The following is a 16,283-nucleotide window of genomic DNA, read 5'->3' as shown; positions in this document are numbered from 1 at the left end:
CCTCAATACCCTTCTCAAAAATCCGATGACCCAGAACTATCCCCTCTTTCACCATGAAGTGGCACATTTCCAATTGAGCACAACATTACACTCTTCACACCATTTCAGTACCTCGGCCAAAATGCATCAAATGATTCACCTACGCATAGAAATCAATCCATAAAACACCTTAAATAGTGTCCCCAACCATATCTGAAAGTATCGACATCATGCAACGTTGGAAGGTCGCTAGCGCATTACAAAAAACCCAAATGACATCCTTTTGAAGGCGAAAGTCACATAACAGACAAGTGAGGTGGTATTCTCTTGGTCTTTCGTAGTAATGGAGATCTGATTGTACCTCGAATACCCATCAAGAAAGCAATACCAACCCTTACTAGCAAGACGGTCCAACATCTGATCCATGAACGACATCGGTAAATGATCTTTTTCTGTCCAAGCATTAAGCTTGTGGTAGTCCATGCATACTCTCCATCCAGTCACTGGCCTCATCGGAATAAGCTCATTTTTCACATTAGGAACCACAGTCATCCAACCTTTCTTAGGTACACAGTGAACAGGAAAGACCCAACTACTATTTGCAATGGGGTATATGACTCCAGCATCCAACCATTTGATGATTTCCTTTTACACGACCTCTTGCATAGAACGATTTAGTCTCATTTGGTGCTCAATACTTGGCTTGTTGTCCGACATGCGTTGTATTTTATGAGAACAAATGGCAGGAGGGATCCCAATAATGTCCGCAATAGTTTATCCAATAGCCCGCTTGAACTTCTTCAACATAGAAACCAATGCCTCTACTTCTACCTCACTCAAATTGGCCGCAATGATTACAGGTAAACTGACATATCTTCCCAAGAATACATACCTCAAATGCGATGGTAGAGCCTTGAGCTCAAATTTTGGAAATTCTTCCACAGATGGTTTTTCAGGTGGGGAGTTGCGATTCTTCATATTTAGCTCAAATTTCTTTGGTTTGGAACGGAATTCGAACCTATGAAGTGTGGCAACTAATTCATCATAGTCTTCAATACCATCACCCTCAAAATTTATCATTACCGTTGCCAGTGCATCAACACCCAACCTTTCTTCGATAGAAACTTCAAAACCTCGCTCCACAATATGATTCACCACTAATACTGACTTGAGATCACTTTCCTTCTTCATAGACCTACATATATTGAAAGTTACCTCTTTATTTTCAATCGGCACTTCATCTGCCCTCTTTCCATATTGACCAAGGCGCACCCAGTAGCAAGGAATGGTCTCCCTAAGAAGATGGGAACCTCAAAATCAACCTCACAATCAAGTATCACAAAATCCGCCGGAAAAATGAACGACTCCACTTTCGCAAGGACATCTTGGAGAACACCAATGGGCTTTTTTAGAGTTCTATCTATCATGAGTAGTCGCATCGTAGTCGGTTTTGGAGCCCCTAAACCCAACTTCTTGTAGATAGACAATGGCATCAGATTAATGCTAGCACCCAAATCACACAATGCCTTCGCAAAATTTAACAACCCAATGGTACAAGGAATAGTGAAAGCTCCAAGATCCTCCTTCTTTTTCACTAATGACCACGTAACAATAGCTTTACAATGTTGTAACCTTGCATCATCCTCAAAACTAACATCCCTCTTTTTGGTTACCAAATCCTTCATAAATTTCGTATACCCAGGCATTTGATCCAAAGCTTCTATCAATGGAACATTGATGGAAAGCTGTTTTAACATAATTATTAACCTACGGTATTTACCTTCTTTGGTCTTCTTCACCAATCTTTGTGGGAATGGAGGTGGAGGTCTAGGCATGGGAACGACTTTTTGGGTCAGTTCCGTTTCTTTCTCTGTAGCATTTTTAGACTTTCCAGTAACCTCAATCTCATCTTCATCTCTTTCTACCACAATCTCAACCTCAGACAGCATAGGAGGATCAATGGTTTGTTTACCTCCTCCAGTAGGGACTGCCATACAATGCCCATCAATCGTCGAATTCTGGATGGAGTTGCTAGAAAGTGAGCCAGGCTGATGTGAGTTCACGATAGTGGATAACTGATTAATCTGCTAGTCAAGTTGCTTTATTGACACTACATGGGCATCAACTTTTTGACCAAATCTAGACAAGTCATTTCTTATCTCTTTCACATTCTCATCAGTCTCATCAAACCTCTTTATCATCTTCTGCATGTTATCCTCAATGCGTGACATACTACCCCCAGCTTCTCTATTGCCAGATTCCCGATTTGAAGATAGAGCAGAAGGCCCAAGTCTCTTATTTTGTTGCGATAGTTGATCCGATTGTAGTTGTTATCACGATTGTAGTTACTATCCTGGACACAGTTTCCCTCGCGATTGTAGTTTCCATAGTTCCGACCTAGGTTTCCTTGACCTTGGCGCCAATTATCCGAGTTGGAACCTTGGGAGTTGGCTCGAAAACCCCCCGTCTGATCATTCACCAAGTACGCACCCTTCTTATAGTAGCAGTCCTCAACTGGTGCTGGTGGAGTTCTAGTTATGTAATTTACCACATTCATTTTTTCTGCACTGCCGCTCACATGCTTCAATATCAACCAAAGTTGTTTCCTCATCTAAGCGATCTTCTCACGAATGTCATCAGTAGATTTACTAGGTGCAGCTTGAACTACAAATGTGCTTCTTCCAGTGTCTGACTTTCTAGTGCTCCATGCTTTATTATTTCAGGAAATCTTCTCCAGTTTCTCAGTGATCTCCTCAAAAGCGCACTCACCATATGATCCTCCAGTAATAGTATCCATCACAGTCATTCCATTGTCATCTTGACCTATGTAGAAGTACTTCTTTAGTGACTCATCGTTGATGTGGTGATTCAGAACATTTCTTATGAATACAGTGAACCTATCGCATGAAATGCTCATTAACTCTCCAGGTAGTGCTATGAAATTGTTGAGTTTGTATTTGTGATTCAGCTTCTTTGAAATAGGAAAATACTTTTCTATGAAAACCTTATGCAATTGGTCCTATGTATGTATCGAGTTATATGAAAGATCAGAAAACCACACTGCAGCATCACCGGTCAATGATAGAGGGAAGACTCTCAAACCTATGACATTCTTATCCAACTCCGGTTGTCCCACACAACATTTGCAGACACTTCTCAACTTAACCATGCGCCCATGCAGATCTTCCGAAGCTAGACCAGAAAATAACCCCCTTGTTGTAACCTTTTACATCAGACTGCTGGTCACGAAAAATGTATGCCCTAGAGGTACATGAGAGAGAACAATAGTTCCTTCTGATTCAACTATATTAAATTCAACCCTGTTATTATCACGCAACCTTAGTTCTAGTGGATTCAGTACCCTCAATGCATCTCTGAGTAGATTACCACCACGAACCTGAGCATTCTTATTATTTATTTCGTCCTCATGCTCATCTATGATTGGATTGTTATGGACCCCTTGATTTTCCATTTTTCTCAAAGTCTTGCTTAGTTTAGGATTGTATGGGGTCAATGGTTCACCTCGACTCCGTGTACTTGGCATACACTAGAGTAGAATCCTCTAGAAAAGAAAAACAAAAGAAAACGTAAAATTAGGAAATAATTGACTAAAGTTCAATAATGTAGTTAAAATTAATCTAAAAGCCTTATTCCCAGCAGTGGCGCAAAATTTGATACGCACAAATTACACTTCCCTAAAGAAGTATAAGCAGTCCTCGTCAAATAAATAAACCAACTTGTAGGTTGGGGTCGATCCCACGAGAAATATGGTTCAGACTTAAACTTAACTCACTACTATATCCGTTTAGTCAAACTATTTCCGAAACAAGTAATTAAAGGTGGGGTCGAAGCAAATAACTGATTGTTCATTGAGTAACAAGTGCTTAGGATTCAAACTTTTGATTATCAATATGAGAAAGATACTAGGGTGTATGTGTTCCCCACAAGCGTTTAACACGGTAATCCTAATAATAGTAATCATTTCCTAGTGTTTTACATGGAAAGTTGGAAAGATATGTATCCTTGAGTGATTGGTCCTCCAAATAGGGAATTTCACTATGCACCTTGGTCCGGCTATGAGTGTATACTTTACTAACCCTGACCTTTACCTCAGATTAGGCATCACATCAATGTATACTTTAGTTTTCACCCTCACACAATTGACATTAGACTATTAGACAATATCCACTAAATCTCTATTGTTAATTCTTTTCTCATTAACTACCTCCTTTGTCCGACAAGTAGCAATGAGGCGAGTTTTAACACGTGCACTCGTTAAAAAGACTTCTAAGCGAAAGAAGTATCAGTACATGCATAACCACTATTCAAAAATTACTTAATTATTATTCATACGTTGTTAATTTCTCATGGTTCCCACAACCATAGTTGTGGATTTAGCTACTCATGCTTGGAAGAACACAATTCATGTTTTGATAAGAAGAATTCATGAACTTACAATTTGAGTAGAAGATACCCGAAATCTCCAATTGAATTGCAGAGTTAAAATCTTATAGGATGAAATCTGGAAATCAAGTTGATAAAGTTGCAAGTTAATTCTACAAAATACCAAGAACTAAAAGTAAACAATGTTGTCTAACCTCCAAAAATGAGGTTTACATACCCTATTTATAGAAAAATATGTCCTAAACAAAAAGGAAACAAAATAAGTAAATAAGTAGTCTGGATGCAATTTTTGTCGACGACACGACCTATGGACTGTGGGTTGACCTACGGTCCGTATGTCACCCTATGTGGGTCAACACTTAGCAACTTTTCAGCAGGTACTGGAACCTTCATTCTCAGGTCATCAACGACAGACGTGCAGGATGGACCGCGGGCTTATCTATGTTCTGTGGATCCATTTCCGTGGCTCCACACTTAGGATTTTTCATAAGGTACTGGAACTTCAACTCTCTGAACTCATCAATGGATGTTCAGGACGGCCAGTGGGTCGACCTACGATCCGTCAGTTACTTCATAGATCCACAGTTTGTCAAAATTCTTTGATGTTCCTTCCACGCCTGCCCAATGATGGCCAGTCACAAGACCTACGGTCCGTGGGTCATTCTTTCAGTGGATACTTCTGCATAATTTTAGTTGTCATTTCCATCAACTTCATTCTACACCTATTTCCTGCAAACATGATAGAAAACACAGTATTTATAATACAATATAGCCCTAGGCACACACAACTTCTAAGGAAATGCATCAAATATACTGTAAACTTATGGTATATCAGGTATACTTTGGGTCCTGACAAATATCGTATTCATAGCACAAGGTTTAGAAAGTTCCTAAGAAGTCTCATAAGCCACGTTTAGTAGAATCTTGTTCATGAGTGTGAAGTGCGCCATATTTATGAATGAGTGGCTATAAGATATTTAGGAAACTCTACTTCTTTCATTACTCTAGAATCATGCAATAGAGTTTAACTCTATAATGTCTGTCTCCTAATCCTTACCCGATGCTCTACAGGATATGGAAACTCGAATGGCATATTCTAGAAGGAATGCGGGAGAAAATATGGAACGAGGAGCTCTTCCTCAAGCTCCTCAAGCTCCAATCTACCCTTTGGCCGAGCAAGTGACTAATGTAGATTTTAGGGCTGCTTTTCAAGTGTTTGCTCAAGCTATGATGGATCTAGCCAATAGAGAGGTTGTGGTCCCTGTGAACCCAAATGTGGGTACGACGACAACTAGAGTGAGAGACTTCACTAGAATTAATCCTCCGAAGTTTCATGGTGCTATGTTTGATGAAGAACCTCAAGAGTTCAATTATGAGGTGTATAAAGGTGTTGATGATCATGGGAGTGACGCCGGTGTAATAGACAAAGTTTGCCACTTATCAACTTATAGGTGTTGCTTAAATATGGTTCAAGCAATGGAAAGAAGAGAGGGCGGAAGATACAAGTCCTCTTGATTGGTAAAAGTTCAAAGTTGCTTTCCTATATAGCTTCTTTCCCCTTGAAATGATGGAGGAAAAAGTGTTTGAATTCATCAACAATCATCAAGGAAATATGAGTGTGAATCAATATGCTTTTAAGTTTGAACAATTGTCTCGGTATTCTCCTACTATGATTGCCGACCCTAGGGCAAGGATAAGTAATTTTGTTTCGAGTGTGTCCAACATGTTGGTTAAGGAATATCGTACCACCATGCTTATCTATGATATGGGCATTTCACATCTCATGTTTCATGCTCAACAACTTGAAGAGAAGAAACTTAAGGAAAGGTCTAGGGAGGCAAAAAGAGAAAGGACAGGTGACGGTAACTTCTCACATTCAAGGTCTGATGGGCATAGTCGTTCTAAGTTATGCAAAAGGTTATCCGACCAAGGTTTCTCCAATTCTACTCCTAAGTTCAACAAAGATGGGATGTTCAACCCTGTTCCTCAAAGAGGAAAATGTGGTAGATCTTCATTCTCTATGTCTACACGTGCTATGTATGGAAGGAAACACGAGGGTAAGTGCTTCTCCAACATGAATGGTTGCTTCAGTTGTGGTAAGAGTGGTCATCAAATAAGCGATTGTTCATCCCTTACAGGTAAGGGAAGAGAAGGTAAGCAAGCTATGCCTAGTATTTCGGGTTCAAATTCTCCAAAGCTAAACTGATTCTGTGCAGTTCTGTAACACCCTGTATTTGAAAGAGAGAAATAAACAAGATTCTTGGAATTTGCATGTGCCAGCAATGGAGGTCAACCACGGCCCGTGGGTTGAACCATAGACCATAGGTCGTTCCGTGGGTTGGGCACCCTGCCAAGGTTTAGCGATCCAAGACCACAGACCTACGGACCGTAGGTTAGACCACAATATGTGGTCCAAAGGTGCGTCGTTCGAGACAAAAAAATTCTAAGTCCCAAACAACCAAACGATGGTACACAAGGAAGGACCGTAGGTTAGACCACGGTCCGTACTGGGGTCCGTGGATGGTCACCTAACAGTTATTTTAATGGGTAGTTGGGTCTTTTCCTAATTAATTAATTCCTATACTATGTTGTTTTGCCTAAGTTTAGGACCCCTATATATACCTGTTTTTACCCCTCAATTCTCCCCATCTAATTAATTTTTCCAAATTCCCAAAAGAAAACCAAATTACTCTCCAAATATTCTCTCTCTAGAACTTGAAGAAGAAGAAGAAGATTTAACCTAGCGTTTCAATCTAAGGGTCCAATTTCTCAATTAATGTCTAGAATTCTGAATCAAGGTATGGTAGTTTTCATCCATGAATTCCTTTCATTCATGGAGTCCCCATATTCCTCTATTTCAAAAGGTAGAATTCCCCAATTAGCTAGGATTTTCTTCATTTACCATGGGTTCTTTTGATTAGTGATCCTAATGATTTAATTATGTTTTAATATGCATGAATTGTTAATTTACAATTCCTTTATGATGTTTCCCCTAAAACCTATGTAAACCCTCATGATTTCCAAATTGTGATCATATGATATTGGTTGTTGAATATGAAAGAGGAGTTTTATGATATAAAGCATGAAGTGATATAATCACATGAATTTATGATATAATCCCTATCTAAACCTTGAATTCTAGATTTGGTGATTCAAAGTATGCTTTTAACCTTGAAAGCACAAAGTATGAGTTTATGCATGATCTTATGAAACTTGTGTAGATGTTTTAAGGGTGCTTTGAGAACAAAGTGCCAAATGATGATGTTTGATGTTGTGTTGCAAAAGGCTATTCTCATAAACACATACTACCATGATCTGAAAGGTTTTCTCACATAATATGGATTCATATGTTGAAAGGCTATTCTCACCTAATTGAATCAAAGAGTAAACGTTATCCTAATGAATCTAGCTTGGCTTGGTTGTTATAAGATCTATCCTAATAAGACTAGCTTGTCTTGGTTGTTCAAGGACAGCTTTCCATGAAGGATAATAATAAGTGAGAATTCACTATTCCGTGGGAATTATATTTAGCACCGAGTGGATATTGATTTGAGATGGAAGCTCTCCCGTTAGTAGAGGTTGGGTTTCTAGAAGCAATCTATTGAGATGGAAGCTCTACCGTTAGTAGAGGTCGGGTCTCTAGTAACAATCTCCTTATCCCATTAACTATGTGTCCCCATAGGATGATTAGCTAGTGGATCCACTTTAGCTAGAAGTTCATGGTTCTACCTTTGCAAGTTGGACAACCCTTTTTGGACACCGGGGGATCATGTTATAGCTCACATGGTCTCTATGTTGGTTAACTCTAATTCCCCACATTAATAATGAACTAAGGTTACTTCAAGAAGTATCGAGCAGGTTTTAAATGTTTTAATGCATAGCCATCAAACTTAGTGCATTTTTATACTAACGCATACTTTTGCCTACATTTTTCCCAAATGTAGGGTCCGACAAACAGGGTTCCAATATTGTGGCTAGAGCTTGGACTTTGATTCTTTCCCGAGCTTGGTGAGTTCTCATGGTTCGAGTATGGATTTCATTATTTTAGTTTTTTTCTTGTATTTTCTTTTTGGACATGATGTATGGACTAGGCCCCATTTCATTCAATTGTATTAGATGGCTATGATGAGACACGAGTTTAGACTTCTGCTTTTCATTTTATAAAATGCTTTGGACTTGGAATATTGTTTGATTCATATTGCTTATATTTCTTATGTTATGATAGGTAAGTGACTTGTATGGAGTCCTTCGAGGGTCTATACACCATGTTACATCTAGGGAGCACCCTTGGGTCGTGACAAACTTGGTATCAGAGCACAAAGTTTAGAATGGTCCTAGGATGTCTCATAAGCCACTTCTAGTAGAGTCTTGTCAATGAGTGTGAAAAGAGCACATTTATGAATGAGAGGCTACAAGATGATTAGGAAACTCCACTTCTATCAATACTCTAAAGTTGTGCCAAAGGGTTTAACTCTATTAAGTCTCTCTCTTTATCCTTACCTTATATTCTTCAGGATATGTATATGCGAAGAGCTTATGCTAGAAGGAATGTGAGGGAGAATGTGGAACAAAAAGTTCCTCCCCAAGCTCCTCCTCATGCTTCGATGTATCCTTTGACCAAACAAGGTACAAATGCAGAGTTTAGATCGGATTTTCAAGTGTTGGCTTGAGTCGTGACTATCAAAGACAATGGAGATGTGGTAGTTTCCGTGAACCAAATCTGACTACGACGGCTTCAAGAGTGAGGGACTTTAATTTATGAGGATGAACCATCCAAAATTTTATGGCTCCAAGGTTGAGGAAGATTCTCAAGATCTTATCGATAAGGTCTATAAGGTACTTTCTATCATGGGAGTGACTTCAGGAGAGAGGGTGGAATTGTCCTCTTATCAATTGAAAGGTGTTGCTCAAGTGTGGTACAACCATTGGAAAGAGGCAAGATCGGTAGGAGTGAGCCCCACAGATTGGGAAATGTTTCGATCTTCTTTTCTTGATAGGGTCTTTCCCCTTGAGATGAGGGAAGCAAAGGTGCTTGAGTTTATCAACCTTTGTCAAGGAAGCATGAGTGTGAGGGAATATGCTCTAAAGTTCACACAATTGTCGAAATATGCTCCAACAATGGTTGCCAATTCTAGGGCGAGGATGTGTAAGTTCGTGTTGAGTGTGTTTAAAATGGTGGTTAAAGAGTGTCGTACCTCCATGATTATTGGTGACATGGACATCTCTCATTTCATGGTGCATGCACAACAAATTGAAGAGGAGAAACTCAAGAAAGAGTCTAGGGAAGTAAAAAGGGCTAAGAACAGTGATGGTAATTTCTCTCATGCAAGGTCCGATGGACATGGTTGTCCTAAGTTTCGTCAACGATTTTCCGATCAAGGTTCCTCCAATGCTCCTCCAATTCTCCTCCTAAATTTAACAAGGATATGATGTCTAACCCTAAGCCTCAAGGAGGGAATGGTGGTGGATCTTCATTGGCTAGGTCTACTTGTGCTAAGTGTGGGAAGAAACATGATGGTAAGTGTCTAGCCGACACGGATGGTAGCTTTAGATGTGAAAAGAGTGGTTACAAAATGAGGGATTTCCCAATGCTTACGGCTAAGGAGAGAGGGGCAAGCAACCTACTCCTAGTGGTTCGGTTTCCAATGCTCCCAAGCAAAATCATTTCTGTGCACTTCAGACTCGAGGTGAACAAGAGGGTTCTCTGGATATAGTTACCGGTATGTTAAAAGTTTTTCAACTTCATATGTATGTTTTACTTCATCCCGGTGCTAATTTGTCTTTCGTGACACCATATGTGGCTATGAGGTTTGATGTTCTTCCCCAAGTGTTATTAGATCCCTTTTTTTGTCACTACTCTTGTGGGTGATTCTATTGTGGCTAAGAGGGTTTATAGAAGATGTCCAGTTTCCTTATCCCATAGAATTACTCTTGTTGACTTGGTCAAACTTTACATGTTAGATTTTGATGTTATCCTTGGGATGGATTAGTTGCATTCTTGTTATGCCTCTATAGATTATAGGACTCATGTGGATAGATTTCAATTTCCAAATGAGCCTACCCTTAAGTGGAAGGGGGGAAAGTTTATGCCCAAGGGTCAGTTTGTCTCTTATCTCGAAGCTAGAAAGATGATTTCTAAGGGTTGCATTTACAATGTAGTTAGGGTGAGGAATGTAGATTCTGAAACCCGTGCTCTTGAGTCGGTCCACATCATAAATGAGTTTCTAGAAGTTTTCCCAGATGACTTACTCGGTATTCCTCCCGAATGGGAAATAGACTTCGGTATTAATCTTCTCCCAAATATGCAACCTATTTCTATTCCTCCTTATTGAATGGCTCCAGTAGAACTTATGGAGTTAAAGGATCAATTGGATGATTTGTTGGATAAGGGTTTCATCCGACCTTATATCTCTCCATGGGGTGCTCCAGTTTTGTTTATGAGGAAGAAATATGGTTCCCTTCGTATGTGTATTGATTATCGTCAATTGAACAAGATGACCATTAAGAATAAGTATCCTCTTTAAAGGATAGATGATTTGCTTGACCAACTTCGAGCGCTAGTTACTTCTCTATGATTGATCTTCGATCGGGTTATCACCTATTGAGGTGAAAGAAGATGACATTTCGAAGACAGCTTTTCGAACTCAGTATTGTCATTATGAGTTTTTGGTCATGTATTTTAGGTTGACTAATGCTTCGGCGGTGTTTATGGATTTGATGAATAGGGTGTTTAGACAATACATGGATACATTCATAATTATGTTTATCGATGATATTTTGATCTATTCAAGTAGTGAGAATGAGCATATTGACCATTTGAGGATTGTGTTGCAAATTATTAAGGACCAACAACTTCTTCCTAAGTTTAGTAAATGTGAATTTTGGTTAAGGTCCGTAGCTTTTCTTGATCATATTGTTTCAAGCAAGGGTATTGAGGTTGATCCGAAGAAGACGGACGAGGTCAAGAGTTGGCCTAGACCTATAAGTCCTTCAGATATTAGAAGCTTCTTGGGTTTGGTCGGGTGCCGTAGAAGGTTTGTAGAGGGGTTTTCCTCCATTGTTTCTCCTTTGACAACTTTGACTCAAAAGAAGGCTAAGTTTATATGGTCAGAAGCTTGTGAGAAAATTTCCAGGAGTTGAAAGATAAACTTACTTCCGCTCCACTGTTGTCTTTACTAGAAGGTACAAATGGCTTTATCGTATATTGTGATGCCTCTAGAATTGGGTTGGGATGTGTGCTTATACAAAATTGTAAGGTTATTTCCTATGTTTCAAGGCAACTTAAGATCCATGAGAAAAATTATCCTACGCATGACCTTGAGTTAGCGGCGGTTGTTTTTGCCTTAAAGATTTAGAGGCGCTATTTGTATGGGGTCCATGTTAATGTTTTCACCGATCATAAGAGTTTGGAATATGTGTTCAATCAAAAATACTTTAATCTCCGCCAAAGGAGATGGCTAGAATTGTTGAAGGAATATGACATGAGTGTTCTCTATCACCCGGTAAAGCAAATGTGGTAGCAGATGCTCTTAGTCGACTACAGATGGGTAGTGTTGCTCATGTTGAGGATGAAAAGAAAGAGTTGGTTTGAGATGTTCATAGATTGGTCCGATTAGGTGTTCAACTAGTGGATTCCACCAAGGGTAGTGTTATGGTTCATAATGGGTCTGAATAATCTTTTGTGACGGATGTGAAGGCTAAGCAAGGTCTTAATCAAATTTTGGTAGAATTGAAAGTGGCGGTACTTAAAAAGTCCATTGAGGCTTTCTCTAAAGGAGGTATGGGGTACTTAGATATCAAGGTCGATTATGTGTTCCGAATGTTGATGACTTGAGGGAATAGATCTTGGCAGAAGGCCATAGTTCTCGGTATTCTATTCTCCCGAGAGCCACCAAGATGTAATGTGATTTGCGGGAGATTTATTGGTGGAATGGGATGAAGAAGGATATTGCGGGTTTTGTCGCTAAGTGTCTAAATTTTCAACAAGAGAAGAATGAGCATCAGAATCCGGGAGGTTTATTCCAGGAAATTGGTATTCCTACTTGGAAGTGGGAAGATGTGAATATGGACTTTATTGTTGGTTTGCCTCTCACCCGGTAACAACATGACAGGATTTGGGTAATAGTGGATCAGATGATGAAATCAGCTCATTTTATTCTAGTCAAGGTTTCCTATTCGGCCGAAGATTATGCTAAGTTACATTTGAGAGAGATGGTAAGGTTGCAGGGAGAGCCCTTGTCAATTATTTCAGATCGTGGTACCCAATTTACTTCTCAGTTTAGGATGTCATTCCAAAAGGACCTTGGTACTAAAGTTGATCTTAGCTCAGCTTTTCATCTTCAAATCGATGGGCAAGCTTAGCGTGCTATCCAAACTTTGGAAAACATGTTGAGAGCTTGTGTGATTGATTTTTAAGGTAATTGGGATGACCATATACCATTGATTGAGTTTGCTTATAATAATAGTTTTCACTCGAGTACTGATATGGCTCAATTTGAGGCTCTTTATGGTAGGAGATGTATATCTCCGATAGGATGGTTTGAGGTAGGTGAAGTTACTCTCATAGGTCCCAAATGGGTACATGAGGCCATAGAGAAGATTCGGCTTTATTAGAGAGAGGTTGAAAATGGCTCAAAGTCGACAAAAGTCTTATGCCGATATTAGAAGAAGGGATCTTGAGTTTGATGTTCATGATTGGGTGTACTTGAAAATCTCACCTATGAAGGGTGTAATGAGGTTTGGTAAGAAATGGAAGCTTAGTCCCCGTTTTGTAGGCCAATAACAAATTTCGAGATGTGTTGGTAAGGCTGCATATGAGCTTGATTTGCTAAATGAGTACATCGGTGCATCTGGTTTACTATGTCTCTATATTTAATAAATGTGTTGGTGATCCAACATCCATAGGTTCCTTAGAAGGCTTGGAAGTTAAAGAGAATCTTTCTTATGAAGAGGTTCCTATTGATATCTTAGACCGACAAGTCAAGAAGTTGAGAAATAAGGAAGTTGCTTCCGTTAAGGTGGTATGGAGGAATCATTTAGTTGAGGTTGCTACTTGGGAGGACGAGGCCGATATGATGTCTCAATATCCTCATCTCTTTCCTTCGACTCCTACTCTATCTTGAGGTAATGAGTTCCTATTGGTTGTTCTATGTTTTAGGAGTCATGTGTGATTTATGTGCTTCCATGATTTCCTTCTGTTATGCATGTTAATAAAAAAGCTTAAGTTTTAAAAGAAATTGCCTATATGATTTAGTTTTCGTCATGTTATTATGCATAGAGTATGAGTTGCCTATAGACTTCATGAGATGATTGTTGAACATGAATTATATATGCTTCTTGAGAATAAATATGCATAAAGGATCCATGAGATTGTGTTGAGCAGGCTTTTAGCTTGGAGAAGGTAGTTACTCGTTGAACATGAGAAATTTTGAGAATTCATGCGTATTGGGTTGCTAGATGTAGTTCATGCTTCCTTTTGATGGATTGAGTATGTTTAGCTTGGAGTTGATGTTTCCTCCTTGGTTATGTGCATTTTGATGAGTTACATGCATTATGGGCTACTAGTCTTGAATCTTTTCGTTTAAAATGTGCCGAGAATCTCATTCGAGGACGAATGATCCCAAGGGGGAGATATTGTAACACCATGTATCAAAAGAGGGAAATAAACCAAATATTGGGAAGTTACAGGTGCCAGCTACGGAGGCCAGCCATGTTCCATGGGTTGAACCACGGCCTGTAGGTGGATCCGTGGGTTGGCCACCCTGCCAAAGTTCAGACGTCCAGGATCACGGCTTAACCTACGGACCGTAGGTCATACCATGGTCCGTGATCCAGGGGTCAATTGTTCGAGACCCAAAAATCAAGTCCCATACAACCAAACCACGGTCCACTAGGGCAGACCGTAGGTCAGACCACGGTCCGTCGACTAGGGTCCGTGGATGGTCACCTGGCAGTTATTTTAAGAGGTAGTTGGGTCTTTTCCAAGTTAATTAATTCTTATACTACGTCGTTTTTCCTAAGTTTAGGACCCCTATATAAGTCTTTTTACCCCCAAATTCACCCCATCTAATTCATGCTTCCAAATTCCCAAAAGAAAACCGAATTAGTCTCTAAATATTCTCTCTCTAAAACTTGAAGAAAAAGAAGATTCAACCTAGAGTCTCAAGCTAACTGTCCAATTTCTCCATTGAAGGCTAGAATTTGGATTAAAGGTATGATAACTTTCATCCATGAATTCCTTTTATTCATGGAGTCCCCAAATTCTTCTATTTCGAAAGGTAGAATTCCCTAATTAGCTAGGTTTTCTTTAATTACCCTGGGTTCTTTTTTTGATTATTGATCTGAATGATTGAATTATATTTTAATATGCATGAATTTATGATTTACAATTCTTTTATGATGTTTCCCCTATGAACCGATGCAAACCCCCATGTTTTCCAAATTCTGCTCATATGATGTGGGTTGTTGATTATGAAAGAGGAGTTTTATGATCTAAAGCATAAAGTGATAGAATCACATGAATTTATGATATAATCCCTATCAAAACCTTTAATTCTAGATTTGGTGATTGAAAGTAAATTTTGAACCTTGAAAGGGAAAAGTATGAGTTTATTCATTATCTTATGAAACCAATGTAAATGTTTTAAGGGTGCTTTGAGACTAAAGTGTCAAATGATGTTGTTATATGTTGTGTTGCGAAAGTATATTCTCATAAACACATACTAGCATGATGTGAAATGTTTTCTCACATAATATGGATTCTTAGGTTGAAAGTCTATTCTCATCTTATTGAATCAAAGAGTAAGAGTTATCATAATGAAACAAACTTGGCTTGGTTGTTCAAGGACACCTTTCCATGAATAATAATAATAAGTGAGAATTGACTATTCCATGGGAATTATGCTTAGCATTAAGTGGATATTGATGTGAGATGAAAGCTCTCCCATTAGTAGAGGCCGGGTTTCTAGAAGAAATATCTTGACATGGAAGCTCTCCCGTTAGTAGAGGCCGGGTTTCTTGTAATCATCTCCTTATCCCATAAAAGTTCATGGTTCTACCTTAGGCAAGTAGAACCACCCTTTTTAGTGTGGGAGACACTGGGGGATCATGTTATAGCTCACATGGTCTTTATGTTGATTAAGTCTTATTTTCCTAAAACAAGACTAAAAGTAAACTAAGGTTACTCAAGAAGTATCTCATATCTTTACAAGGATTTAAAGATGATTTGGCTTGCATTGACCATGATGTTATGATTTATGGTTTCTAACCTTCTTATATCATTATTTACTTGGTCAATTGCATGTCATGAAATGAAATGTTCCTCTTATGCATTTTTTAAATGTTTTAATGCATAGCTTTCATACTTAGTGCATTTTTGTACCAACGCATACTCTTTACTACATTTTCCCCAAATTTAGGATTCGACAGACAAAGTTCCCAATATTGTGGGTAGAGCTTGGACTTTGATTCTTTCCCGATCTTGGTAAGTCCTCATGGTTCGAGGAAGCATTTAATTGTTTTAGTTTCTTTCTTGTATTTCCTTTTTGGAAATGATGTATGGACTAGGCCCAATTTCATTTTATTATATTAGATGGCTATGATGAGACATGAGTTTAGACCTCCGCCTTTTGTTTTATAAAAGGCTTTGGAATTGGACTATTGTTTGATTCTTATTGATTCTATTTCTTATGTTATGAGATCTAAGTGGCTTGTATAGAATGATTCGGGGTTCTATACGACATGTTACATCTAGGGGTACCCCTGGGTCGTGACAACTTTAGACTCGTTATAAGAAAGAGGGTTATCCCGATGTGGTTACCGATATGTTGAAAGTCTTCAAACTTGATGTTTATGCTTTACTTTACCCCAATGCTACCTTGTATTTTGTGACACCATATGAG

At 38.9% G+C, this 16,283-nt stretch overlaps 1 protein-coding gene across 1 annotated transcript; it reads right to left on the bottom strand.

The window, feature by feature from the left end:
* Nucleotides 1-228: 228 nt before the first annotated feature.
* LOC107057898 (uncharacterized) lies at nt 229-2,590 on the bottom strand. Its single transcript, XM_015302998.1, has 5 exons — nt 2,459-2,590; nt 1,760-2,027; nt 1,501-1,699; nt 892-1,273; nt 229-624 (listed from the first exon to the last, which is right to left on the bottom strand). The coding sequence occupies exons 1-5, from the start codon at nt 2,588-2,590 to the stop codon at nt 229-231; spliced, it is 1,377 nt and encodes a 458-aa protein (XP_015158484.1).
* Nucleotides 2,591-16,283: the final 13,693 nt, after the last annotated feature.

This window comes from Solanum tuberosum, unplaced genomic scaffold (assembly GCF_000226075.1).
Source record: "Solanum tuberosum cultivar DM 1-3 516 R44 unplaced genomic scaffold, SolTub_3.0 scf00401, whole genome shotgun sequence".
Taxonomy (NCBI): domain Eukaryota; kingdom Viridiplantae; phylum Streptophyta; class Magnoliopsida; order Solanales; family Solanaceae; genus Solanum; species Solanum tuberosum.
This window is presented reverse-complemented; position numbering and strand designations above follow the sequence as displayed.